This window comes from Ascidia mentula, chromosome 2 (assembly GCF_947561715.1).
Source record: "Ascidia mentula chromosome 2, kaAscMent1.1, whole genome shotgun sequence".
Classification (NCBI taxonomy): domain Eukaryota; kingdom Metazoa; phylum Chordata; class Ascidiacea; order Phlebobranchia; family Ascidiidae; genus Ascidia; species Ascidia mentula.
In genome coordinates this window covers 12,887,152-12,915,120 of record NC_138567.1, presented here as the reverse complement: position 1 = coordinate 12,915,120, position 27,969 = coordinate 12,887,152, and the positions used below count along the sequence as shown (strand labels likewise).

At 37.0% G+C, this 27,969-nt stretch overlaps 4 protein-coding genes across 4 annotated transcripts; all 4 read right to left on the bottom strand.

Annotated features, from left to right (window-relative positions):
• Window positions 1-3,949: 3,949 nt before the first annotated feature.
• LOC145890161 (sentrin-specific protease 2-like) lies at window positions 3,950-4,651 on the bottom strand. The gene has a single exon (XM_082981194.1). The coding sequence runs from the start codon at window positions 4,649-4,651 to the stop codon at window positions 3,950-3,952; it is 702 nt and encodes a 233-aa protein (XP_082837320.1).
• A 2,258-nt stretch (window positions 4,652-6,909) lies between these two features.
• Window positions 6,910-9,305, bottom strand: LOC145890160 (cytochrome P450 2U1-like). Its single transcript, XM_082981192.1, has 10 exons — window positions 9,155-9,305; window positions 8,993-9,090; window positions 8,824-8,905; window positions 8,526-8,760; window positions 8,259-8,426; window positions 8,057-8,184; window positions 7,886-7,990; window positions 7,637-7,768; window positions 7,164-7,361; window positions 6,910-7,088 (listed from the first exon to the last, which is right to left on the bottom strand). Exons 1-10 carry the CDS (start codon window positions 9,303-9,305, stop codon window positions 6,910-6,912), a joined length of 1,476 nt encoding a protein of 491 aa, XP_082837318.1.
• Window positions 9,306-13,878: 4,573 nt separating this feature from the next.
• LOC145890159 (cytochrome P450 2B15-like) lies at window positions 13,879-16,277 on the bottom strand. The gene is made up of 10 exons (XM_082981191.1): window positions 16,127-16,277; window positions 15,964-16,061; window positions 15,794-15,875; window positions 15,495-15,729; window positions 15,221-15,388; window positions 15,026-15,153; window positions 14,860-14,964; window positions 14,602-14,733; window positions 14,133-14,330; window positions 13,879-14,057 (listed from the first exon to the last, which is right to left on the bottom strand). Exons 1-10 carry the CDS (start codon window positions 16,275-16,277, stop codon window positions 13,879-13,881), a joined length of 1,476 nt encoding a protein of 491 aa, XP_082837317.1.
• A 7,699-nt stretch (window positions 16,278-23,976) lies between these two features.
• Window positions 23,977-27,526, bottom strand: LOC145889162 (cytochrome P450 2U1-like). The gene is made up of 10 exons (XM_082980049.1): window positions 27,116-27,526; window positions 26,954-27,051; window positions 26,796-26,877; window positions 26,495-26,729; window positions 26,222-26,389; window positions 26,032-26,159; window positions 25,853-25,957; window positions 25,664-25,795; window positions 25,194-25,391; window positions 23,977-25,096 (listed from the first exon to the last, which is right to left on the bottom strand). Exons 1-10 carry the CDS (start codon window positions 27,264-27,266, stop codon window positions 24,918-24,920), a joined length of 1,476 nt encoding a protein of 491 aa, XP_082836175.1. The 5' UTR covers window positions 27,267-27,526; the 3' UTR covers window positions 23,977-24,917.
• Between the last annotated feature and the right edge of the window lie 443 nt (window positions 27,527-27,969).

Genomic DNA, 27,969 nt, shown 5'->3' with positions numbered 1-27,969 from the left:
GGCCCATATTGAGTTGTTGCGTGGCCGAGAATAGAGTTGGAATTCCTGGTCGAAAAATATTTGAGAAGCTGGAGACAGATTGTCACCTGGGCGCCTGGTTTGGCGTACTGGTCGCCTGGGGTTGTACGGGCTTTCTTGACGGTTTTCCGGGTATCTTGATCTGCTGGCTGGTGAACCACGTCTGCTTCTTCTCTCTGATCTCAAGGGAGTTGCCGAAGACGGGGCACTATTGTAAATAACTCTAAGGGTCTCAGAGATATTTAACAGTGCCTCGATGGCCTGAGCGGTTATCGAGTCTCTTCGATTGTTAAACCTGCTTCTACCTCGTTCGATAAAAAGACCAGCTTCTGGATATCTTCCCGAATAATTATTGTAATCATAACTGTTACCAATTCCATTAAAACGGTACATTACACTTTCAATACAACGTTGATAGAATGTCAGCGTATAGAATGGCGAAGACTAGACTGGATTAGACTGAATTTACGGGTAAAAACTGGGTTCTTTAACGCTCTTCATTATGAGAGCTGATTGGTCAATAATGTCACGTGATATCATGAGGAGCTTGAAGTAATATAATACAAGAACATAGGTGTGATGTGACATAAGCATAGGACAACATTTTATGTGGTAAACAGGATGTTGAATTAATCACTTTACTCGAGAATATTCGATGAGTTTATCATATGGGCCGCAGTATGGGATTTTGCAAAAATTGTGCATTGCTGCACACGTGTGCCTACCAAACAGTTACTAGTTTTGTGGATTAGGCTAAAGATATTGTTCTTCGGCTATAAACAATGGGAAATGACAAACACATGCAACTTCAAAACATCTATTACACAACAGCAACTGACATACAAATAGCTTCCACCAGCGCATGCATTGATTTTCCACACGATAATGAAACAATATGGATTGTTACGTCATACAAGCTATGTGACGTGTTAATAGCTTCTTTAGGTGTGACACCGGAACACAGCCAGGTTGTCACTGCAACAACAAGACTTTTAGCAAAGATAGTTAAAGTAACAAGCTGCAGCTCACGTCAGCTTTTCCAACCTGGCTGTGTTCCGGTGTCACACCTAAAGAAGCTATTAACACGCCACATATGTTCCACAATCACCGCATAACTCGCCGCTTTAATAGCTGTCACTGCAACAGCAAGACTTTAGCAAATATAATTAAACCAACAAGCTGCAGTTCACGTCAGGTTTTCCAACCTGGCTGTGTTCCGGTGTCACACCTAAAGAAGCTATTAACACGTCACATCGCTTGTATGACGTAACAGTCCATATTGTTTCAATATCGTGTGGAAAATCAATGCATGCGCTGGTGGAAGCTATTTGTATGTCAGTTGCTGTTGTGTAATAGATGTGTAGGACCCATGAGATAAGTTGATTATAGTTGAAGTTGCATGTGTTTGTCATTTCCCATTGTTTATAGCCGAAGAACAATATCTTTAGCCTAATCCACAGAACTAGTAACTGTTTGGTGCGCACACGTGGCGCATGCATTTTGTGGCAAACAAGAAAAGGTGTAGGATCCTTGAAATTGTTCGTTAAGAGTAGAACCTATGTGCATTGAACTATCAGCGAAAAATATCACCTAGCAGATTGAACTTGTAGTTCGCACGCCAGTTTAGATATGCTATCAGCACGTGTGCAACTGAGAACAGCAAGTAGCGAATAAGGGAAATTCCCATGCGAGTATCTGCAGTTTCGACGGGTATACATGGGGTAATCCCCAATGAGGGTTTGCAACCTGGCTGTGTTCTGGTGTAGTAGCATTTACCGTCATAAAAAGGCTTCTTTTAACATGGATGAGAGGAGATAAAAAAATAGAATTTTAGACCAAAATAAAAATATTCCATCCCAGATTTTTTTTTAATGTCAATGGGATAACCTACACCAAGCAATGTACGACAGGTGGATGGGAGGTTTGCATGACCTTGTCTTTGCAACAGTTCTAAGAATTCATCTGCAGCATTGTGTCTTATCTGAAACTGATTTATCCAATTTACGAGTTCAACGTAGTTTTAACATCGTTTACATCAGAATCTGATGAATCAATACTGGAAAAGTCACAACTCATGTCATCCGCAAGTTCAGCACTGAAGTCACTTTGTAATTGTGATGTACAACCAATACTAGAATCTGCTTGTACAGAACTGCCATCATTGGTAACATTAGAAAATGACAGGTCTGGGTTATGAAAAAATATCTTAAACAGTTGGAAGAAATGGTACAATTTGTTGAGGATTCTGTCAAAGATGGCTCACATTCCTCAGAATCGGTGCTGAGCAAAATTGATTTGGTCACTTCAGCCAAACGGTCTCTTCTTACCTTTGCTCACTTTGTTTTATTCCACTTCCTTTGTAAATTTTTCGATTCGCATCCATTAACTTTACTATTAAATTATCTTGGTTACCGACAAGCTGCATTAAAATTTTTAACAGGAATGTGATTAAAGTCTGTCACATACTAAATAATCTTAGTTTTGAATTCAGTTTAGAATTCGATAACACAGTACATCAGGGGTTACTTTAAAGTGAGCCTTACTAGTGATTAATCAATGGCAAAATGAACCAATTTGTAGTAGAAGAGCCATAATATAACCATTAATAGTTTAAAACCTGGTTCAGTGCTTCTATCACACAATCTGCACGGTCGAATCAGTACCGATTTATATTATTGCATTTTATCTGTTATTTACATTAAAATGGTATCATACTTTACCGAATTCCTACCAGGTAATGCCAGAATTGTATCCATCACGTGCACGCTTTAAAAAGGAGGGAAATGACTAGAACCCTGCCTGTATGCCACGAAACGATTCCAGGTCTACGTCACAATTGTGTGTCACTGTAGCGCGTGTTGCATCACAAACGACGTTTGTAGGGTCTTGAAACAATAACTTGCTTTGTCGCATAAATTTGCTGTGGATGCAATATTGAATGTGTAGAGAAGTAATGTCTAAAATTAAATTTACGGACAAATCCGGTTATACCTATGGCCTATTATTTTTCTAACATAACCCGGTTAATCGCATAATGCCATTGCTTTGAAAGCAAACAAAATGTACTCACAGATCCAGTGAAAGGTTACTTGTGATTACCATGGTTGAGGTTTAAAACTGAATATTTTAATACAACGGGTCATTTGCTGTACATGCGAAAATGACTCCTGCGCTTCATGAAGAGAAATATTTTCAGTCTCAACCTATAACAAATTTTGTGAATATAGTTAATTGTTAGATCTCAGCTATTTTAAGTTAACACAGGATTTCCCATCACGCCCAAAGAGGCATCCTGTTCTGTGATCGTTGGCATTTTTTAATCAACCCAGACGCCTCGCCAGCAGCCATATGAAACTGGGTATTAATTTAAAATTGCATATGCTCGATATAGTTATTTACAAGCATATATCAGCTTCAAAGATAACATTCACATCATAATTACTTTAAATTTAACATCATTACACAATCAGGAATTGTGAACAAAAATGATCACTAAATAAAAAAAATGCTTAATGGTGGAGTTTCGGTTTTAGCCACACTTATATAAGCGTTCAGCGAGCATTGGGTTACCCGATACTAGCTAGTCGGCAACCACACAAAGGGTTCAGACACAATACAAAGTAATGGCCTAACGGTCAACCACATTCATACATAGGCTAAGGGACGTTCAATTTTGTAATGAAACTCATCCCTGTGCAGAACGTTTAGCCTTTTCAGACTTATTTGGTTGGTTGAACACACTTGTGCTCAACTAGGCAGCTACCTCAACTAGGCAGCTACCTTTACAGTGCACAAACAAAGTATTTGTCCTGATTTGCATTTTCAAGTACCAACACATCGAGTGCATTCAATCCAGTCCAGTTGTAAGAGGTCAGTAACATTATCATTGCATGATTTACATATTTTTTTGTCCATTGTATCATGAAGGCATTTATCCAGCAATCAAACTTAAGATTTCAAGCCTGAAGCTGTGCACAAAAGTGTTTTGTTGGAGACTTTTACCAGTTGCTAGCCATTTGGCATACATACAAATCATTACTCCACAACTTGATCCATCAGGTTGTTTAGTTCTTTGTGGACTTTCCAAAGTAGTAATTTTCCAACCAAATTTTGTTGTTAACAAATAGTTGACCATGACTCTTGCAGTTTTAACATTGTTGTCGGTTTGCAAACAAGGCATTGTCATTGGGTCGATGTACAACATTTTTCGGCTAAAGATGTCAACAACAAGCAAAACCCAGTGAAAACCTGAGGGGTTCCAAGGTATAAAAATTGCTTGTTTTGCCTGCAAATTTACTCCTTCCCAAACTTTTTTGATTGAAGCCTTCCTCTGCAATGTTTGAGCCACATTAGAACAAACATACAAGGTATGTGGGTAAATGCTTGTTAATTGCCATAGGTAGCTATTGATAACTTTATCATAAAGCCAACCAACTTTAAATCTGCTGTCACATTGTTTCAAGTTATAAACTTCCTCTGGCGGCAATGAGTCGTCAAGGGATTTTAACTCCAACAAGGAAATGAAATGAGGGCCATTTTGCAAAACCTTACTGGAAGCTTTGTAACCTTTAATGTGAGCTGTAATGTGTTGTTGTACCCCTGATTTTTTGCTTCTATCATTCATCAACGGCATTTCACTTGTTTGTTCACTGATGGTTGCCTTTGTTCTTTGTTTTTTCTTTGGTATGGGAAACAAAGTGGCTACCTGATGCAGTGGTTGCATGAGGTTTGCAAACTGCCCAACCCGTGAAGAAAATGGGTGTGGCTTTGGTCGCTTGCGAGGCAACTCATCATGAGAACCTTTTTCAGGGAATGTTGATCAACGCTTGAAACGCAGGGTTTAAATGCACTATGTTCAGCCGTGCCAGTGCACAAACGGCGTCTTTTAAAATCCAAACACATTCCCTTCGCTTTCAAAAAATCTGCTCCAAGCAGGGGTTTTGATACATCGGCAACAGTAAAACTCCACGCAAATTTTCCACACGGCAGTTGCAGGAAAAGCTTTTCTGAACCGAACGTGCGTATGTTAGTTCCATTTGAGTGCCGAGCTTTGCACCAAAGCGTTGATGGTAGTAACAGAAATTGTCATGTGTTTGGCGTAGTGTTGGCCGTAATTTGGCAACTGCAAAGTTGCAGCTGTCTTCACTGGCGTGCCATAAGAAATCTGCCTTCTTTGCTGGAGACCGAAGATCTATAAAGTCCCCTTTTGCCACATGAGTACGAATTTCTTCTGGTATTTGTTGGATAAACAAATATTCAAAAAGAAAGCAAGACCTATGTTGACCCAGCAATGCTAGCATCACGTCCATAATATCCGTAGGTTTTCGATCCCCACAACGGGGCATGTTTAGCAACTTAGATGTCGTTGCTACCGTGACAGACCAAACGTATTAAGAAGTGTATAAGAAGTGTTCTGGTGGAAAATCAAGAAAATCAATAAAACGTTGAGCAGTATCCTGATCCAAAGCCGCCACCACGTAAAAGTACTTGGTTTGGTCATCTAAAATTCTTTGCAAGGCGAACTGTGCTTCACCACACGCGGGGTTGTTTTACCGAAAATTGCGGTAACTTGAGAGCAACACCGTGTTCTTCCATTTTATCAGCAGTCGTGCTTAATACTCGGAGTCACCAATGTGGCGATGTTTATTCAGGCGCCAACAAATCAGAATAACGGGCACATCAACAAGCAACATAAAACGAGACACATGTAGAAACAGGCAATCGACTCATGTCACGGTTCGATAAATACGGAGTAGTCGGTGCAGTATAGCACGTCACGAAAAAACTTAATAACAAATAACAGAAAAATCGGCGAGTATCACAGACTGGGTCGCAAAAACGAGTAATTTGCGAAATGTTTGTCCGTTTTTAGGACAAAAATGCTTTCCTATGCGGTAAAATTAAGTCTATTATCCGGCCGGGTCCGGGTATTGAAAATTGGTCAATATCCGACCGGGACCGGGTACCCAAAACATAAGTATTCGTTTAGGTATTTTTATCGTTTTTGTTGTTTTAACCAACCCTTTATCATTGTCAAAAATTTGTAAAATTTCCTTGTTACCATTCGCGTGCCAGTTAACCAGATAACACCATTTCTTGAACGCAATGTTATTTATTTTTAAATCGTATCAAATTATTGCACGTTCCTGAAATTTTCCTCTATAATCTAGTTATTTTTTTGTTTTGATTCGACTTCGAAATTTCAATAAAAACAACGACTTCCACTATCTCTTCCTGGCTTAATTGGAACCTTCCAATATGGCCGGAGTCGTATTGAATTTACCTCAAAATTACTTCTGCGCAGACTCAGACTTGCGCTATCCAGTGTTTAATAGAGATTAGTAGGTACAGCAAATACAGGGTGGTGCAATAAAGCACAAATTCGCTATGGCGTATGTCCAAGGGGATTCGTAGGCCACAGGTTCACGTGACTGATTTTTTTAGGCATAACCATATGGCTTGAGGTTAAAGGAAAATTTCATGTTTAAAACGTGCAATAAATTGATTTAAAAATAAATAACATTGCGTTCAAAACATGGTGTTATCTGGTTAACTGGCACGCGAATGGTAACAAGGCAATTTTTCAAATTTTTGACAATGATAAAGGGTTGGTTAAAACAACAAAAACGATAAAAATACGTAAACGAATGCCTGAAGGCACACTTGATCCCAACATTATAAATTTATTTTGTCTTTCGTAAAATATAAGTAAGACGCGGTACAAGGCAAACCTGGACAAATTTTGTAGTGCATGTTAAAATAAAGTAATCACTGTACACAAAGAAAAACACAACTTTAATCATTAGTGGAAGCCAATAATGCATGCATGGACAGGTCATTTCAGCATGAGGTGCCTGAAGAAATATTGAACAAAACATAATGGTAATATTGTTAACGAGGTGTCATTACAATTTCAAAAGGTTTTGGTTGTAAACTTAGACCAGGAATATATTCTTCACTCAGCTTCTTGACTCCTGTTGGAGGTTTTAGCTTGAAATGTTGGAGCATTGCAACAAACATCATAAAGAGTTCTTGCTTAGCAATGTTCATGCCCAAACATATTCGTAAACCTGTTGGTAAAATTTTATGTTATTTATGTAAATGTTTGGATCGAACTTTTGACAAGCAATTATTTATAAAAGTACCTCCACCAAATGGCATAAAGGCAGGTCTAATTCCAACTTTGCCATCAGGGTCAAGAAAGTTTTCAGGATCAAACTGGTTGGGATTTTTCCAATGTTCAGGTGAGTAGTGTATGGAATGATACAGTGGTAACACAACAGTTGATTTTGGAAGGACATATTGACCAAGGTTGGCCTCTTCCATAGTGGCACGTGCTATTCCTATCAAGCACAATATATGTTGTCCAAAATGGTGCAATCGCAAAAATGGGTGACCCAAATCACTATCCAAAGTTATTTAAAAGTGAATCAACAACACCCTTGTTACCATGGTCCACGACTGTTCACCGCTCATAAATTACAGACCAAACAAGATTAAAGTAAGTTTCATTGGCTTAGAACAGCGTTTCGAGAGCATCCACAGCAAAAATAAGGTAATCTCTACTTTTATTACCCCCCACACCACACCTCCCCCCACCCCTCAACCAAATTCTTACCATATGGACCAATCGTGGATTTTCTTTGTACTTCCAATATTGTTGCTTCTACATAAGGCATCTTAAGCTTGTCCTCATATTTAGGTAATTTGCCGCTTTCCAAAACACTGTCAATTTCCATTTGTACCTTTTCTGTTATGAAAAAAATATCTTTTGAAAAAATTTGGTTGTTTATGTAAAACCTGTTTGTCACTGGATATTAAACTAAAATTATCTCATTATCATCTACTTTGAATGAGAATGTCAAACCTTGTACTTCAGGGTTGTTAGCCATATAAACTAAAGCCCATTTCAATGTTGTTTGAGTTGTTTCAGTTCCAGCTTGAAAAAAGTCCATCATTGTTTTTATCAGATCTGCAAAAAGGCATAAATGTGCATACATAATTATCACAACCACTAACATTATTCAAGCTCACTGACATGATTCAGTAAACAATTTGGACTTTTGTGTTTCAAGCAGGTAATAATCAATGAAGTCCCTTGGATTGTTTGGGTCTATAGTGGTTTTGTGGTATTCAATCTCACTGGTTAAGAAATCTTCAATATTTCTAAATTAACACTTCATTAATACCAGTTACCTCGACAAGCAATTAGCTCAATACATATTAAAAAAAATAATCACCTATTGCATTCCTGTATTTCCCTTGCAATTTTGGGAAGCCACAATTTATGAAGGTAAGGAATGAATGAAACCAACACGAATCCGGGAGTATTTACTTTGGTTATTAGATGAAAATACTTGTTGTTGTACTCAAGAAGACGCTTGAACTTGACATCACCATATGAATATCTACACAGGATGAAAAAACGTTTCCCTAATATGTACAAATTATAAAAAATTGCACACACCATCACCATTACACATTTAAACGAAATCTTGCTTTCTTACCTGTTTCCAAACACAAAGTATGCAAGGACATTCAAAGATGCCCATTCTAATGGGGTGGTTGGGTTCACTTGTGTTCCCGATTTTGCCATAGTTTGAAATTCATTGATGAAATAAGGCAGCTCATCTGTGATAACTTTGTCGAAGTGATGATGGTTTAAACCCATGTTTCGCAACACAGTATAGAAAAATTTGCGATGAGCGACCAATTGAGGGGTGCATGATGATGAAGCGATGCCTTAAATATATTATATATTGAGATGCATTTAACTTTTAATGTACTGGATCCAAAGTTAATCACCTTCCAATTTTTCTCCTCTAGATAATTTAAAAGATAAAGTAGTAGGTCGTCCGGAAAATTTCCTTGGACTGTCTGTCATCATCTTAACAAAACGATTAGTTTGAACAGAAATAGCGCCTGTACCTATTTACTATGAACGGGGTTGTTAAACGTTTGTCCTAAACCTTACCTCCTTGATTAAGCTGTATCCACACACACACACTACATTCATGTCTTTCACTTTCAAACTGAAAATATCGCCATATTTCCTGGACAACTTAAGTCCATCTGTAACGCAAAATTTCAAAAACATTTACAAAAAACTGCTTTAGAAAATCACGTGCCCTCTCACTTTTTGTAACATCTCCAGATAAATAATGAAAACTTCCAATAAATGGCAAACCCCGTGGACCTGGAGGAAGGCCTTTAGCCCTTAACATGCTGATAGATCCATTGTATATCAACCAGATTAACACAAGCAGCACAATACCCTCGATCCACATGTTCAACTACTAATCGATTTTCTTGACATTACAAAAGCCTGTGGTCTCTACAAAACTGATATTGCATACAAAAACATACGATGACTCACAAAATTGAATTCGTGATGCAACACATCATATCCTCATTCGCTTACCGTGCAGCGGATATTGTTACAAGCTTATAAAAATCAAGCTAACACCAACAAGTAATAGTTTATACAAATTAATAACCTATAGTACGTTCTTGTCGATCTTTGTAAAATGACAACTGCGTGTTGGAGAAAGTTCATCGCATAACAAAAAATGCAAGCAAGTTAATTTGGGACGAAAACGTTACAACGTACAGTTACCCAAAGACAACTCCTAAAATACTTCTTGTAGTCACCTTTATCGTATTAAAATAAATAGGCAGAACTTGCAAATATCTATTTTGCCACTTGAAAACTGCGTATTTCCTGTGAAGGCGTATATTTTTCATGATTTTAATGTTATTTTTTTGCTTGTGTATATTTGTTTATCCTGAAATCTCACAACTCAACTCATGCGTCATAATGTTATCTTAGGCCTACTTAACTTCCTGTTAACGACATGACCGTTTTTATGCAATGATGACTAACTCTCCGCCAAACATTTCGCAGGACTAAGGAGGACGGCTCTATCTGGTAAGTATGTCGATAAACCGATTTCGGTTTGATGAAACGCCCATCTTCGACGTAGTTCCACAATAAAGCATTTGTGTTATTGTGACATGAGCTTTACAAAACTAAATTACGACTTTAAAACATATTCCACATGTAGGTGCTTTTTCATTATCACCCATCCTTTTTTCACTTGCGCCGATGTGTAAACATTTTATGATTTTGCCCTCTACATAATAATTTTGTCAATCAACACATCACGATCTAAGACAGTTCACCGCAAGAAAAAAACGTTTTGAAATAGAGTAAACTCAGGGAAGAAGGTCCCTTGAAACATTTTGTTGATTTATGAAATGAATAGCGTGCACTTTAAGCATGAAATTTCGCCACTTGCGGCGTTGTTCCACTATACGCTGACGTTACTCGAAACATTCGTTTTTACAAATAAGCGACGATAGGCTAAAGTTATATTAACAGAAATTTAAACGGATAGAATAAACGCTATATGTTGCGCTGCCTTTGTCAGTCGGCCGGAGTAGCTCCTTTTGCGCCATGCACTCGGAGAGTGCAACAGGCCGGGATTCCATAATAGTTTGTAATGCGCAAAACACTCCCCAGTAGGCACTCGGCGTCATTTTTACGTATGTTGATAGTAGGTCGGACGTAAAATCGACGTCTATCAAGAAAATTCGACGTCCAAACAAGGTTGAGATTTGGTTCAAATCGCGACGTAGATGATCACCGTCTTTACTACGTCAATTAGACGTCGATAACTTGACGTACATACCTCGACCCAAAATAAACGTGGAAATGGCGTTGAATTTAACTTAAAATCCAGACGTAGAATTGGAGTTGGCAATTCAACGTCCGAATGACCTGAAATTTGTGTCGAAAACTACACGTATAGCTTTATTTGATATTTCAACGTCTAAACGACGTGACATTCAAGTCAAACACTTGACGTAGAATTGAAGGTGGGAATTCAACGTCTGAACGACGTGAAATTAAAGTCAAAAACTTGACGTAGAATTGAAGGTGGGAATTCAACGTCTGAACGACGTGAAATTCAAGTCAAAAACTTGACTAGGATTGAAAACTGATCTAATGCATATAATATATATTAACTCAGGTGATAGTGACTCGGACACTGAAGAGTTAATTGGGAGCGATGATGCTAATGATGATATTGGAGTCAAAGGCATGGAAATTTGCTAACATGCAGTTTTGCATTTCCTTCTAAATAAAGTACAATATTATGAACAACATGTAAAGCTGTGTAAACGCCAAAGTCAAGATTGTACAGTAAAATTCACATACTGTATTACATTTGCATATATAGCTATTACACCTAATTTATATACTTCATTTAGAAATGGAACTGCCAGTGTTGAGACAGCAGAAAAGAAAGAGGTCATATCCAATGTCGGAGGAACGTAAGTTGCACGAACCATGCGAATGTAGGCTATTTAAAATTATAATTTGAGCAGGTTTTGCATTACCTTTAAACAGGAGTCTTGTTACATTACTTACACATAGTTTGCTGTAAAGCTACATTTAACTATAAAGTAGTGCTTCTGACATGGGCTTTTTTTTGAACATGTTTAGAAAGCGTACGCGGCAACCACCCAGATCTTAGCGAGGCAGAATTTATTCGCAGAGCTGCTGAATCATGCTCCTGCACGGAAAGGAGGCAAGGGTGACTTTGCGGAGGATTCATTCAATTCTTCATTTTCCTCTGACTAGCTTGCCAATGTGATTCAATATTCTTGAATATTTTGTGACACTTGTTGAGTGCTTTGCATTAACTCATTTTCTTGATGTTGAATAGGCGTACATTGGTATCGATTTAACGTACACGAAAGACGTTGAAAAGCTTTTAGACGTGATCATGACGTCATTTTATTGACGTACAATTTACGTTGATAATTTTTCCCCAAAAGACGTAGATTAGTGTTTGCAATTTACACCGATTTTAAACGAGATGACGACTTCATTTTAATGACGTACAAAATACGCTGATAATTTCCACGCAAAAGACGTAGATTAGTGTTTGCAATTTACACCGATTTTAAACGAGATCACGACGTTATGTTAATGACGTACAAAATACGTTGATAATTCACACGCAAAAGACGTAGATTAGTGTTTGCAATCTACAACAAATGATGCTTCAAACTTCAACGTCGAAAAAACATACTGTCACGACCACTATTTATACGTCGAAACGACGTGCATGTGCCCGCTCGCAAACGCTCGCTAACTCAAAATAAGCGCAAATTTAATACATTTCCACGTTTCACACGCATATACCCTATCAATAACACAGCAAAAACTATTTAATGTGATTATCCGAGCACAAACACACCAAAAACTGTCTACAAGTCTCGCACGACCGCAGAAACCATTTGAAACACATTCGCCTCCAGTTTTGAAACGAGCGCGACCGGTGTCCAGGTCTGTTTGATTAAAGTTTGAAGATTTTTTGGCACGTAAGTAGCTGGCTTGCTTTAAGTGCGATACCTTAACAAATAGTTGGCAAAACTCAGTGATTTGGCGAAATTGGCGTAGGCTGTTGTCAGCAGATATGATAAAAACTTTCATTTTATGATTTTTTAGGACATTTAGATTAAAGAAGCAATACCTGTTCATTCTCCCTGTATGCACCCGATACCTCTGCATCGAAGCGAATCAATTTGGGGATAATCTGCTGAAGCAACCTCCGGTTTGGTAAAAGCTTTTACTGAGAAAATCTGCAGTTTACTGTCAATTACAAAAATGTGAATTTAGAAATTACGAAAATAACTTTATCAAAATCACGAAGTTGTTACTTTTTCATTTATAGCGTCTTATCATCCAGTTATTTTTTTGTTTTGATTCGACATCGACATTTCAATAAAAAAAATGGCTTCCGCTATCTCTTCCTGGCTTAGTTGGAACCTTCCAATATGGCGCCGTCGTATTGAATTTACCTCAAAATTACTCCTGCACAGACTCAGACTTGCGCTACCCAGTGTTTAATAGAGAATAGTAGGTACAACAAATACAATGGGTGGTGCGCTAACGCACAAATTCGTTATAGCGTATTGTTTAAGTCCCGGCTTGAGGTTAGAGGAAAATTTCAGGTTTAGAAAGTGGAATAATTTGATACGATTTAAAAATAAATAACATTGCGTTCAAAACATGGTGTTGTAAATAACTCTCAGAGATATTTAACAGTGTCTCGATGGCCTGAGCGGTTATTGAGTCTCTTCGATTGTTAAATCTGCTTCTGCCTCGTTCTCACCAGCAAACCGCTGATTCCAAATAAACAGTTTATTATCAGGCTGTGGGAATAAATCCCAAGCCAGCGAATAGCTTTTAGAGTCTCAGTAATAATAGCAGTGTAATAATACGATAGAACAAGTAGAATCGAATGGAATCAAATAGAATGAATTTACAGGTACACACTGGGCTTTAAAGCTCTCCGTACTGAGAGCTGATTGGTCAATAATGTCACGTGATATCACGAACCGCTCGAAGTAATATAATACAAGAACATAGGTGTGATGTGACCTAATCATAGGAGAACATTTTATGTGGTAAACAGGATGTTGAATGAATCACTTTACTCGAGAATATTCGATGGCTAAATCATTTGGGTCACATTATGGGATTATGCAGCACATGTGCAAAGCTGCACGCAAAACATTACGCAATTCAAGCACTGGTTTCTGTGACGTATGTTACAGCGTTATCTGGTTAACTGGCACGCGAATGGTAACAAGGCAATTTTTTGACAATGATAAAGGGTTGGTTAAAACAACAAAAACGATAAAAATACGTAAACGAATAGTGATCAAAACCTATTTTCAGTTTTCTCTCTGATCATTAGTGGAAGGCAATAATGCATACATGGACAGGTCATTTCAGAATCAGGTCCTTCAAGAAATATTGAACAAAACATATTGGTATTATTGTTAACGAGGTGTCATCACAATTTCAAAAGGCTTTGGCTGCAAACTTAGACCAGGAATATATTCTTCACTCAGTTTCTTGACTCCTGTTGGAGGTTTAAGCTTGAAATGTTGGAGCATTGCAACGAACATCATAAAAAGTTCTTGCTTAGCAATGTTCATACCCAAACATATTCGTAAACCTGTAGGTAAAATTTCATGTTATTTATGTAAATGTTTGGATCGAACTTTTGACAAACAATTATTTACAAACGTACCTCCACCAAAAGGCATAAACGCAGGTCTATTTCCAACTTTGCCATCAGGGTCAAGAAAGTTTTCAGGATCAAACTGGTTGGGATTTTTCCAATGTTCAGGTGAGTAGTGTATGGAATGATACAGTGGGAACACAACAGTTGATTTTGGAAGGACATATTGACCAAGGTTGGCCTGTTCTATAGTGGCACGTTCTATTCCTATCAGGCACAATATATGTTACTCCAAAATGGCGCAGTTACAAGAAAGGGTGACACAAATCACTATCCAAAGTTATTTAGAAGTGAATCAACAACACCCTTGTTACCAGGGTTCACAACCGTCCACCGCTCATAAATTACAGACCAAAAAAGATTAAAGTAAGTTTCATTGACTTAGAAGAGCTTTTGGAGAGCATCCACAGCCAAAAATAAGGTGGTCTCATTATTGTTCCCTTTTTACTTTTATTAACCCCCCTAACCCAAATCTTACCATATGGACCAATCGTGGCTTTTCTTTGTACTTCTAGTATTGTTGCTTCTACATATGGCATATTAAGCTTGTCCTCATATTTAGGTAATTTGCCACTTTCCAAAACACTGTCAATTTCCGCTTGTACCTTATCTGTTGTGAAAAAATATCTTTTTAAAAAATTTGGTTGTTTTGTTTTTGTGAAAACCTGTTTGTCACAAGATATTAAACTACAAAAAAATATCTCATCGTAAACTAATTCGAATGAGAATGTCAAACCCTGTACGATGGGGTTGTTAACCATATAAACTAAAGCCCATTTTAGTGTTGTTTGAGTTGTTTCAGTTCCAGCTTCAAAAAAATCTAGCATTGTTTTGATCAGATCTGCAAAAAAACACATAAATGTACATACATAATTCCACTACTACTATTCAAGCTCACTGACATGATTCAGTAAACAATTTGGACTTTTGAGTTTCAAGCAGGTAATAATCAATGAAGTCCCTTGGATTGTTTGGGTCTATAGTGGTTTTGTGGTATTCAATCTCACTGGTTAAGAAATCTTCAATATTTCTAAAATATCACTTCATTATTACCAGTACAAGCAAATACCTTAAAACATATTAAAATAAATAATCACCTATTGCATTCCTGTATTTCCCTTGCAATTTTGGGAAGCCACAATTTATGAAGGTAAGGAATGAATGAAACTAACAAGAATCCGGGAGTATTTACTTTGGTTATTAAATGAAAATACTTGTTGTTGTACTCAAGAAGACGCTTGAACTTGACATCACCATATGAATATCTACACAGGATGAAAAAACGTTTCCCTAATATTTACAAATTATAAAACAACCAAAATTGCACACACCATCACCATTACACATTTAAACTAAATCTTGCTTTCTTACCTGTTTCCAAACACAAAGTATGCAAGGACATTCAAAGATGCCCATTCTAATGGGATGGTTGGGTTTACTTGTGTTCCCGATTTTGCCATAGTCTGGAATTCATTGATAAAATAAGGCAGCTCATCTGTGATAACTTTGTCGAAGTGATGATGGTTTAAACCCATGTTTCGCAAAACAGTGTAGAAAAATTTGCGATGAGCCACCAATTGAGGGTTATATGATGATGAAGTGATGCCTATAAATATGTTATATATTGAGATGCATTTAACTTTTAATGTACTAGATCCAAAGTTAATCACCTTCCAATTTTTCTCCTCTAGATAATTTAAAAGCTAAAGTAGTAGGTCGTCCAGAAAATTTCCTTGGGTTGTCAGTCATCATCTTAACAAAATGACTAATTTGAACAGAAATAGCACCTAGACTTATTTTAATATGATCGGGGTTGTTCAACTTTTGTCCCAAACCTTACCTCCTTGATTAATTTGTATCCACACACACAAACTACATTCATGTCTTTCAGTTTCAAACTGAAAATATCGCCATATTCCCTGGACAACTTAAGTCCATCTGTAACGTAAAATTTCAAAAATATTTACAAAAAAACTGCTTTAGAAAATCATATGCCCTCTCACTTTTTGCAACATCTCCAGATAGATGATGAAAACTTCCAATAAATGGCAAACCCCGTGGACCTGGAGGCAGGCCTTTAGCCCTCCACATGCTGATAGATCCATTGTATATCAGCCAGATTACCACAAGCAGCGCAAATACCTCGATCCACATGTTAAACTACTAATTGATTTTCTTGATACTACAAAAGCTTGTGGTCTCTACAAACCTGATATTGCATACAAAAACTTGGAGAAGCAATGACTCACTGAATCGAATTCGTGATGCAAAACATCACATCCTCATTCGCTTACCGTGCAGCGGATATTATTACCAGCTTATAAAGTCAAGCCAACACTAACAATTAATAACCTATAGTGCGTTTTTTGTCGATTTTTGTAAAATTGTAATTGGGTTTTAGAGCAAGTTCATCACATCACAAAAATGCTAACAAGTTAATTTGGGACTTATACGTCATAAAGTATAGTTAACAAAACACAAAAAGCACAAAGACAACTCCTAAAATTATTGTTGAAGTTACCTCCATCATATTAATATAAATGGGAACAGCTTGCACAAATCTCCGCAAATAAGGATGATAATTAAAAAGCATTTACGTGATTAATGGGCGATTGCAAGGATGATACAAGTATTCTGCTTTTGGCAATTAAACACATATTATTTGCAATACGTCACTTAATTTATCGTGTCACACATAGGTAGGAAATTATTTTATAACGTGCAGTTCCGGCACCCGTATTTTACCACTTGCACCCTGCGTATTTCCGGTGTATATTTTCGTGATTTCCTCTCAACTCTATGCGTCACAATGTTACCTTAGGCCTACTTATCTTCCTGTTAACGACATGGCCGTTTTCGCATTGATGACCAACTCAACGCCAAACATTTCACAGGACCAAGGAGGACAGCTCTATTTGGTATGTATGTCGGTAAACAACGGAAACACATCTTTTGCAACTTCGTCCGACATGCAGTTGTTACGTTATACACTAACTGTTCTAGTTCTCTTGTTTCGGTTTGATGAAACACGTATCTTTGGTCTGGCCAATTTCTCGCATAGTTTCACAATTTTGCATTTTTGTTATTGTGGCATTAGCTTTAGGCCGCATCTCACAATTAAATCCTAAAAATTGAGTTTTAGAAGTCATTTGTCATTGTGCACCTGGTTACAGTTTCTCTTGTTTGCCAAAAACAATTGCCAGGCCTGATGACTCATGAAGGTGGACTACTATTGCTGAACAGAAAAAAAATTGATTGCAGCTGCATTAAGACAGCACATTGGGGGGGTTTGCAAAGGCTAACTGCTGAATTGTCGGTCCTAGAGGGGGTACAAACAGCCCTTGGGGGGGGGGGGGGGGGAGCAAAAGAGTTACAAGACATCTAATTCTTAATGAATTGTGTAGAGGAGGGTTGGTGGCTTCACTTAATCGCAAATGGAGGGTACTTTCTGTGATTCATTTTTTCACAAAACAAACCTACACTTTTTTCTGCTTTTTTGGTCAAAATAATGGCCAACAGAGGGTCAAAATGCCCCCGGGGGAGCAGTTAAAGTAGTTATCTTGATTATAAATTTGGCCAGAATTCCTAGTCAAGGATCGGGACTAACAGAAAATCACAAATTGAACATACTTTCTGTGATTCATTTTTCCACAAAATCTACCTCAATATTTGGGTAGTTTTTCAGCTACATGTTCAACTGCACCCTCTACCAATTTACTGCCTGACTAATAACCCTGAAAACCATAGAAAAACTGCCCCAAACACGCTGAAAATTGCCCTGGCAACAGCCTGTTCATCTGCGCTCATTTAACCAAAACACTGGCGCCCATGCATGACCCATTGCATTGTTACACAAAGAAAGTCTTTTCCATAGAAATACAGAGATGCGGCCTTTACCAAAACTAAATGACGATCTTTAGGACGCATATTGGTATTTCTATGAAAATAAGTTTTGGTGCCGGAAAATGCCTCTGTCACAATATAAATTTTACATCACAAAGCAAACCAGTGATGCATTTTACGGTTGAATCAGCGCACATGTGTGTGCTGTTGTCATGGCGAAATTCAGGCTGTATTTGTGGAAAAATGAATTGTTTAAGTGTCCAATCATTTGTGATTTTAAGAAAGATCCATCCCATATCTACAAATTTTGATCAGAATTAGTCTTTAAAAAAATGGTTTAGCCACTCCCCTAGGGGCATTTTGCCCCCTGGTTAGTCAATATTTTGGTAAAAAAAGCAACAAAAAATGGAACCGGATTTTGCAGAAAAATGAATCGTTTAACTGCCCACTCATTTGCGTTTTTGTGTAAGACCCAAACTCTTCTCTATGCAATGGCATCAAATTTAGTTGCTGAAAAAGTGCCAAAGCACCCCCCCAGGGCTTATTATACCCACCTGTTGGTCATAAGATCTTCCAGGAGGCTCAACAAGTCCTTCCTCTGTACAGTTTCATCCAGGAGCAAATTTGTTTTTTAAACTTTGAAGAATACTAGGTCCCTATATAAGTCACAATAAGACCCATCAACGGTCATTGGGAAACAAGCGTAACAGTCGCTAGATGCATTGCAGCAGCGGGCCTTGAAAACAGGATTTCTCCAATTTGATACCCATATAGGTCATTTAACACATATTTCACATGTAGGTGCTTTTCCATTATCACCCATGCTTTTTTCATTTGCCCCAATGTGTAATTATTTTATGAATTTACCCAGTAGGCCATATCATAATTTTGTCAACCAATACATCACGATCTGAGACAGTTCACCGCAAGGAAAAAACGTTTTGAAATAGAGTAAACTAAGGGAAGATAGTCCCTTGAAACATTTTGTAGATTTATGAAATGAATAGCGTGCACTTTAAGCATTTAATTTCGCCACATTGCTGGCGTTGTTTCATTATACGCTGACCTTACTCGAAACATTCGCTTTTACAAAAAGTTATATTAACAGATATTTAAACGGCTAGAATAAACGCTATATGTTGCGCTGCCTTTGTCAGTTGGGCGGGAGTTGCTCCTTGCGCCATGCACTCGGAGAGTGCAACAGGCCGGGATTTCATAATAGTTTGTAATGCGCAAAACACTTCGGGCCAAAGGAACAGATCAACTTTACGAATGCGCTGCGATTTCCAATCAAACGGAATTGGAAACCAAAAACACAGAGAAATTAAATAAACAAATTCTTCTTACCGAACTATACTGGGACCAGAGTTACATGTATCAGCCTTTTTCCAAATCAATTGCAAAAGGCAGTAGAAAACAACTGGCACTCACCCCTGTTTGAGATGATAATGATGGTGATAATAAATATGCCCTATGTCCATATTTACTTTATAAGACGAAAGGAAATTGGAATTTGTGGATTTCGTTGGGTGTTTGATGATGAAACGTTGCAATTAAGCTTTGCAAGCAACTTATTATTAATGCATTGTTGACAGCATTCGGGTATATATTTTCCACGCCTTTTCTAAGCCATGTCACGATCAAGCAATCCAATAACAACCGCTCGTCATACATTGCTGCTGTGTTTACGGAACATAATTTCCGATGTCGTGTGAAACACCAGTTTCCTGAAGCCTAACGTTAAGTGAAAATAAGTGTTATAGTCCTTACGATTTGTTTACTGTCTCTGAGAGTTCCTGACAAAAATAGAAAATAACATGATTATTCACGAAATTGCCACGACGTTTCAACAAAAAATTATCATAATTTTGAAAAAATAATACAGAAGACCAGCAGTAATGTTTAAAAAAATATTTTTTATAAAAAGTTGTTGAAATATTGTGCATAATCTATTGTGTATTCAAAACAAGGTCGAGAAGGATTTTCTGTTTTTTTGTGAACAATTTTATCAAAAATAAACCAATGAAATCTCTTATAATGTAAAAGTGATTTTAGTTTTTGAAATTGATAAAACAAACAGTAAAACTGCAAGGTATAGAAAATTCTTAAAACTGTTTTTTATTCAGATATCCATTACATCAAAAAAAATAATTCAGGAAAAACATCCACATTTCAAATACGACGAAGTGGAGGAAAATCAAAACCTTCACATAACAGAAAACACTTCTTTATCAGGGTCTACTTATATTCTTTTGGCAAAAATACTAGCTTATAAGAAGTCAAATGTGAACATGAAAAATTGCGAGTATTTTGAATGTTGTAGAGCTTTAAAACCTAATTGCAATAAGGAATTCTGAACAAATTGCAAACAACTAAAAAAATTACCAATCTTTCCATGCTCTTTGGAGGACATCAAATCACAATAGAAAAAATACAAAATACAATTGCTTTTTTCCCCCAAATAATATCTCACAAGGGGTGCAATGATGTCATTGGGAAAAAATATTTTTCCACAACTAATTTTAACCAGAATACTGTACCTCCAAATTTATTTTTCTGTTCGACTTTTCTGCTACATTTTTAACCAAATATATTCAACAACATATCTACACAATTTATTTTCCCGCCAGAAGAAATTAGAAATATCGCAAACATGCAAAATGCACTAGACGATAAACGGACCAGAGTCAAAACTGGTTTCCGAAAAACAGTTTTTTACAAAGTAGCTATATCGTCTCACTTGAGCGAATTCGCCTCTAAAATATTTTTCTTAGTGTGTGTTGTCATAACTGGTGATGTTTCCAGTTCAAAATTATCCGGTCTGATTAAAGGTTTAATCAACAGTTTAACCTGATTAAACAGTTTATTATCAGGTTTGTGGGAGTAAGTTCCAAGCCATTAAATAACTTCTTGACTTCCAGCAACTCTGCAGTTGTTCTAATTTATGTAGGCTACTATAAATAGAATCTGAGTCAAGTCAGCACATAATGGAAAAGGTAAGACAAACACAAAACAAAACATTTTAAACATTACTGTGTTCGTCATATGTTGCAAACAAGAAGTCTTGTGAAGTCCGTTTCAAAAAGTGTTGTTGTACCTATACTTCCTCATTCGCTGACTGTGCAGCGGGTATTATCACGCCAAAACTTGTAATCGTGCAGTATCGTCTTAACTAATATGTGGAGGCGTTTTGAAATTAATGGCCGTAGTATCTCCTTCTCTTGTTAGAAAAAAATCCGTTCGCGATAAAGAAAAAAACAGTTTACGCATCTGTCTATTTAAGATTACAATTGTGTTTTTGCATATCTGTCTCTTTAAGATAACAAGTTCATTACAACACACAATTGCAAACAACTGCATTTGTGACTGTATGTGAAAACAAAATAAACAGTATTTGTCGTAGAAATGTCAAACAATTCTGAAAAGCTTGCTCCAAATGACTATCGTCTTGTTTAAAAGTTATTTAAATTACATGGGGTAAAGAAATTCCAAAAGGCTGTTATTCATATGGACATATTTATTCAGATGAAAATGATCCATGATGATACTTATATAAGTGAGCTACATACAGTGTATACTCATGCAACCCTATAGTTGGACAGTATTTTGGATAAAAACAGCAACAAACAATGTAGGTTATTTTTTTGGAAAAATGAATCGCGTATGTCCCCTTCGTTAGTCATTTTTTGTTAAGCAAGCGTCTGCATTGTCTCAGGGTTTGCAACTGCCTTTTCCCAGCCATGACACGATTAAAGAATGTAATAACATCCACTCGTTATATATCGCTACTTTGTTTACAATACATGATTCTATGTCGTGTGAAACATCAGTTTCCTGAAGCAAAGTGCTGTGCAAGTGATGTAAATATCAGGGACTCGAACGGAACTGAATTTGAATCCTTTTTAACCCCTTGGCCATTGGATGTATTAGATGAAAATATCTGCTGTTGTGCTCAAGGATACGCTTAAAATTAGCATCACTACACTAGTATCTACACAAAAAACACAGATATTAAATGCTACAAAAATACTGACAAATATATGTGGTAAACGCTTTTTTTGCGGCCACTGTGATCTGATTATATTTGTTTTTGATTTGTTTAAGGCACAATTGCGGTCTATTAGCATGTGGTAATGGACGTATAAGAAAAAAAAACATGATTCGTAAAATAATATTCCAGAGGGGAATACCCCTTTACGCTCTTATTTTCGAAGCAAATGTAGTTTATTCGATACAGCTGGGAAAATACAAAAATATCGGCTGCGTTGCAGTTGTTCTTGGCACTGCTGTTGTCTCTCTTAATTCTTTCTCTTGCTCTAAAGTCAGTCAGCGTGAAACTGTTGTCTGTTCAGGGGATCCAATTTTTCTGTTAAAATATGGCCTGTAGTCTCGCAAGAGATTTTATTGTTGGAATGGGCTGAACGGCCTCACAGCAACATTGCTATTAATTTTGGGCCCATATGGACTTTTATGGGCCCGGATGCAACACAGTTCCAGTTCAGTTCTTGTAATCCTCAAACTCGGGTTTAGACAAATTTATACCGGATTTAATTCCTATTCAAGCACATTAATGTTTGGAACTAATCAATGGTTTTGTCTGTCTCATTTAACTTTTTTGCATTGAGCTTGCAACGGGACTTGCAACAATATTTGTTACCAATTTCGAAAATTTCATTGTCATTTAGTTTAGAGTACATTCCCGGGTAGATTAATGTCAGTAGCATTGACAAACTTTAAGTTCGTATCAATGGGTTCAAACATGCTGTGAAAGAATAGCTTACCTTCTCGTCATTGCGGAAAAATAGTTTATTTGGATTAAAATATATTGGCTTTCGCAAATGGTGGAAATCGTTGCAACTATGGGTAAGCAATGGGGAGTGATTCCCGGAATCGGTCATCACGAATTTATACCTTCTCGTCAAGTAACATCACGTGCTTTTTTTTATCACGTGCTTTTTTGTAGACAATCCTCGAGGTCTGTTTGCGCCATGCACCACCATCACCTCATGAACTAATTAAATTGCTGCCAGGGGCCTTTGTTTCCTTCATAACGATTGGTTTGTAAAAGTCACGTTGTGCTTTCATGTTTTTCTTATGTGTGACTATTGAAATGTGTGGTGCCTTTTAATATATGTAAATAACTCTACCTTTTCCTGGCAGTTTCTGACTATATGTGGTTCCATGCAGTTCGGCTCCCGTCATTTTATTGCACTCGTTTACATCGCTACTATGCTTACCATTACGACGGGAAAATATAAAATTATGAAAAAGTTCCAAATTTTAAAACATTTTGATTACCCTTTATTTGGGTAACAAACTTTGCCATACAAGCAAATGCAGTTTTATGGTAATTCAATACAGGGGCTCACAATGTCAAGTTACAACTGCACGAGGGTGAAGTTATACGTGTGTGGAGGTTGGCGCGTTGCCAAACCGTTAAAGTTTACAAAACAACCCGCAACCATTACAGCTTATGCTGACGTATTGCACTTACTGTCCACTAAGTTGGATGTCGCAACAAACCCCTTCGGGCATGAGTGATTAAAATGCGATGTACGCCTATTGTTTGGCACTTATCGGTTGATAATGGAACTGCGTTAGGCCGAGATTGACATTTCGTAAATTATGAAACGCAAATGATGCAAAGCGGTTGGCACAAATTTTGGGCCAATGCCACCCCTTCCTCTAAATACGCTATAATGCCTTGTTTGCCAAATGGTCATTGTGGTACTGACAGCAAATCGATAGGATACAGGAAGAACAATTATTCTTGCTTTCACAAACACACTTCGTGTCACAATTATTGCAAGTGTTCAATCATCTAAAACTTGCTCTAAACATCTTTGAATCTTACTGAAACTTCTGTGCACGAACATAGACAAATGTTTTTCGGATGCTGTTTTCCATGCTGTCTTGTAGTGTAGAAGGACACAAACTTAAACAAAAATATAATTTTGTATTGAAATACAATAATCGACAATTTCCACACAATATATATGTTGAAGGTATTTTTGTTATAAAACAGGTTTTGTGGTACGAGTCAAGCTTGCACGCAACCCGTAGTACATGGTAAAATAAAACATGTTCAGGTAAAAACAAACACAATTCTGTAGAAGATTTACAAATAATTCTGCTATAGACATAGGCATATATAGGATTGAGGGGGGTCGAAAATGTAGGGGGAATTTCACGTCCTGTCGCTCTAAATTGATTATGGCAGAGCATTGCGAAATACGTACGCCCATTAGCGCGAATTGTCAAATAATCTGTGGCTTGCGCAATTGCATGAAGCTATGGAACACTCGATGCGAGTTTGGGGGTAGTAGTTGCGCCGTATAGCTTTACTACTATTACCTCGAAAGGCGTTGAATACATTTATAACCAAAAAAAGGATCAAATGTGCGGTTACGTAATCAAGAAAACATCCAAATAAAAACTATTTAGCATGCAGTGGCTCGCTATTCCTCTTTACACATTTGGGTGCGCAGTTTTTCTTGAGAAAAACTTCAAAATGTACACGCGTTAAGTTGCAACGTGTTCAACAACTAAACTAATTGACTTTACAAACAAGAAAACCGCATGCCATAGCAACAACATAACCACTAAAAAAGGCCTATTTCGTACTTGGATTAACGAAAAACATAAGTTTGGAAACAGAAGACTAGTTTTAGGCACCGCGCGAAAAAAGTTTCTGGATTTCACGGGGTTTTAAATATCAAAATACAGTGGTATTTTTTTAGCTGTCAAAACGGACAAAAAAATTTCACAAATGCGGGGTCCGGACCCCTAGAATCCACCTGGATACGCCTATGGCCATAGACATACCAAAACATTTCATACACTGTTGTGTTCATAGCCTAACCATTGGAAGGCAATTATGTAATAATCAACTTTTAGTATCAGAATTATAATGTTTGCATAAACAACTTGTCTTAAATTTTGGTAATATTGTTAACGAGATGTCATCACAATTTTGAAAGGTTTTGGCTGTAAAGTTAGCCCTGGAATATATTCTTCATTCAGTTTCTTGACTCCAGGTGGTGGTTTAAGCTGAAAATGTTGCAGAATTGCGACAAACATCATAAAGAGTTCTTGCTTAGCTATGTTCATGCCCAAACATATTCGTAAACCTGTGGAAAAAATTTTTACAGTGTTATTCATGCAAAAAAATCTTGTCATATATATTAATTAAAATAGTTATAAGGCAAACTATGTTTGTAAAAGTACCTCCACCAAATGGCATAAAAGCAGGTCTAATTCCAACTTTACCATCGGGGTCAAGAAAGTTTTCAGGATCAAATTGGTTAGGATTTTTCCAATGTTTAGGTGAGTAGTGTATGGAATGATACAGTGGTATCACTATAGTTGATTTTGGAAGAACGTATTTTCCAAGATTGGCTTGTTCTAAAGTGGAACGAACTATTCCTATAAACACAAAAAGTCACCAGTGTAAATTACACGGAGGCATTGGTTCACTGACCAAGAAAACTAAGAAAGGTTTGAAACAAACTGCTGATTAAATAGGGTGGTAAAGATCTTTGTTGCAATGAATATAAAACAATGGGCAATATAGTAAACATTACTTTGATCCATAGTAAATAATAGCAAGCTTATATGCAGAATATACTCTGTGGCACTTAAAACGATTTTGTTATCAGTATTTGTGCTATTGTTGCTATTTCTAGCCAAATTCTTACCAAACGGTGCAATAGTGGCTTTTCTTTGTACTTCCAATATTGTTGCTTCTACATAAGGCATCTTAAGCTTGTCCTCATATTTAGGTAATTTGCCACTTTCCAAAACACTGTCAATTTCCATTTGTACTTTTTCTGTTATGAAACACCATTTCTGTTATACGCTTCATGTATTCTATTGTTTTTTGCAACCTTGTACTTCAGGGTTGTTAACCATATAAACTAAAGCCCATTTTAGTGTTGTCAGAGTTGTTTCAGTTCCAGCTTGAAAAAAGTCCAGTATTGTTTTTTTCAGGTCTGCAACATTAAGATTTGATATGTTTACACATCAATATTATGTTGTACCACAACTACTATCCAAGCTTACTGACATGATTCGGTAAACAAGTTTGACTTTTGAATTTCAAGTAAGTAATAGTCGATGAAATCTCTTGGATTGTTTGGATCTATAGTGGTTTTGTGGTATTCAATCTCACTGGCCAAAAAATCTTGAATTTTTCTAAAAAGTGGTTGAAAATTACCTTACCATGTTCACATGCAATTGAAAAAAACATTAATTACCTGCTGCATTCCTGTATTTCCCTTGCAATTTTGGGGAGCCACAGTTTATACAGGTAAGGAACAAATGAAACCAACAAGAAGCCAGGACTATTTACTTTGGTTACCAGATGAAAACACCTGTTGTTGTACTCGAGAAGCTGTTTGAATTTGGTATCACCATATGAATATCTACACAGTAAGTAATTTTTTTCGACCCGAAGGAAAATATGTTAAAAAGCTATGAAACCAGTCAATATCTCCATTACACATTCAAACAAAATCTTGGCTTCTAACCTGTTTCCAAACACAAAGTATGCAAGGATATTCAAAGATGCCCATTCTAATGGGGAAGTTGGGTTTACTTGTGTTCCAGGTTTTGCAATAGTCTGGAATTCATTAATGAAATAAGGCAGCTCATCTGTGATTACTTTGTCGAAGTGATGTTGGTTTAAACCCATGTTTCTCAACACAGTATAGAAAAATTTGCGGTGAGCCACCAATTGGGGATTATAGGATGATGTAACAATGCCTAAAAATCACAATGTTGTTTAAGTTCCATTGGATGTTTCTTGTACATGATATAATAATTAATAACCTTCCAATTTTTCTCCTCTGGATAGTTTCAGAGCTAAAGTAGATGGTCGCCCAGAAAATTTTCTTGGGTTGTCAATCATCATCTTTACAAAAAAAGGAGTTTTAACAGATATGGCAAGAAGACTTTTGGGGTGGTTCAAAATTTTACCCAAACCTTACCTCGTATATTAAGTCATACCCAGTGACACAAACTACATCCTTGCCCTTCAGTTTTAAACTGAAAATGTTTCCATATTTCCTGGACAACTTTTGGCCATCTGTAACGCAAAATTTCAAAAACATTTACAAAAAACTGTGTTAGAAAATCACGTGCCCTCTCACTTTTTGCAACATCTCCAGCTATATAATAAAAACTTCCAATAAATGGCAAACCCCGTGGACCTGGAGGAAGGCCTTTAGCCCTAAACATGCTGATAGATCCATTGTATATCAGCCAGATTACCACAATCAGTATAGTAACCTCGATCCACATTTTAGTGCTTTCAAGAACGTATATTGGCTTTCATAAACACTAAAATAGCTGCTGGCATTCAAACAAAATTAATGTTGCTGACAAAGTCTGAAACATCATTTCCTCATTCGCTAACTGTGCATCGTATTTCATTGCGCATTTGCGTGGTTTGAGCCATCACTTCCAGTCGTGCTAAACAAGTCATATCTGGAGGCGTTTTTGAATTGATCTGGTGTTTCCTCTCTTTCTAAAAGGACCGTCATATTGTCCTAACAATTAAACCATAGTATACTCTTATGGTAGTGCAACCATTGTCTCCGTCACGCATGACTTCCAGTATACTATGATTAAACACAACCCGTAAAATCTCTGCCGAAGAAGGCAATTGTAAAAGTATTTATCAAGTACGGATAGTACAAACATCATATGTGCTTGTTTTAAATATGTACCGTTCAAACGCATTTAAGTTCTTTTTGGGAAAAATAGAGTTGAAGAAGATGCATTGGTTTCGTTGTGGGTAGCCTATACTTGCCATCGTAGTAAAAAGGTTGACGCTTTATTCTGATTAATCTGCATAGCCTTCCAGTACCTGAGCTAACAGCCGCAAAGACTATTTAGTCAACTACCCCGTAGGATGTGCCGTTATATATTCATAGAATAAGGTAGCAACCATGAATCTACACCGATTTCAACCGTAACAGTTTGTAAATAGGCTACTTGCTTA

Excerpts from the sequence above, each read along its gene's own strand:
- LOC145890161 (XM_082981194.1), bottom strand. The coding sequence starts at position 4,651 with ATGCCGTTGATGAATGATAGAAGCAAAAAATCAGGGGTACAACAACAC.
- LOC145890160 (XM_082981192.1), bottom strand. The coding sequence starts at position 9,305 with ATGTGGATCGAGGGTATTGTGCTGCTTGTGTTAATCTGGTTGATATAC. Across the intron at positions 8,761-8,823 it reads TAGAGGAGAAAAATTGGAAG|GCATCGCTTCATCATCATGC; the intron begins GTGATTAACTTT and ends AATATATTTAAG. Across the intron at positions 8,427-8,525 it reads TACTTTGTGTTTGGAAACAG|ATATTCATATGGTGATGTCA; the intron begins GTAAGAAAGCAA and ends CATCCTGTGTAG.
- LOC145890159 (XM_082981191.1), bottom strand. The coding sequence starts at position 16,277 with ATGTGGATCGAGGTATTTGCGCTGCTTGTGGTAATCTGGCTGATATAC. Across the intron at positions 15,876-15,963 it reads GATACAAATTAATCAAGGAG|ATGATGACTGACAACCCAAG; the intron begins GTAAGGTTTGGG and ends CATTTTGTTAAG. Across the intron at positions 14,331-14,601 it reads AGCCACGATTGGTCCATATG|GAATAGAACGTGCCACTATA; the intron begins GTAAGATTTGGG and ends TGTGCCTGATAG.
- LOC145889162 (XM_082980049.1), bottom strand. The coding sequence starts at position 27,266 with ATGTGGATCGAGGTTACTATACTGATTGTGGTAATCTGGCTGATATAC. Across the intron at positions 27,052-27,115 it reads AGCTGGAGATGTTGCAAAAA|ATGGCCAAAAGTTGTCCAGG; the intron begins GTGAGAGGGCAC and ends TTTGCGTTACAG. Across the intron at positions 25,392-25,663 it reads AGCCACTATTGCACCGTTTG|GAATAGTTCGTTCCACTTTA; the intron begins GTAAGAATTTGG and ends TTGTGTTTATAG.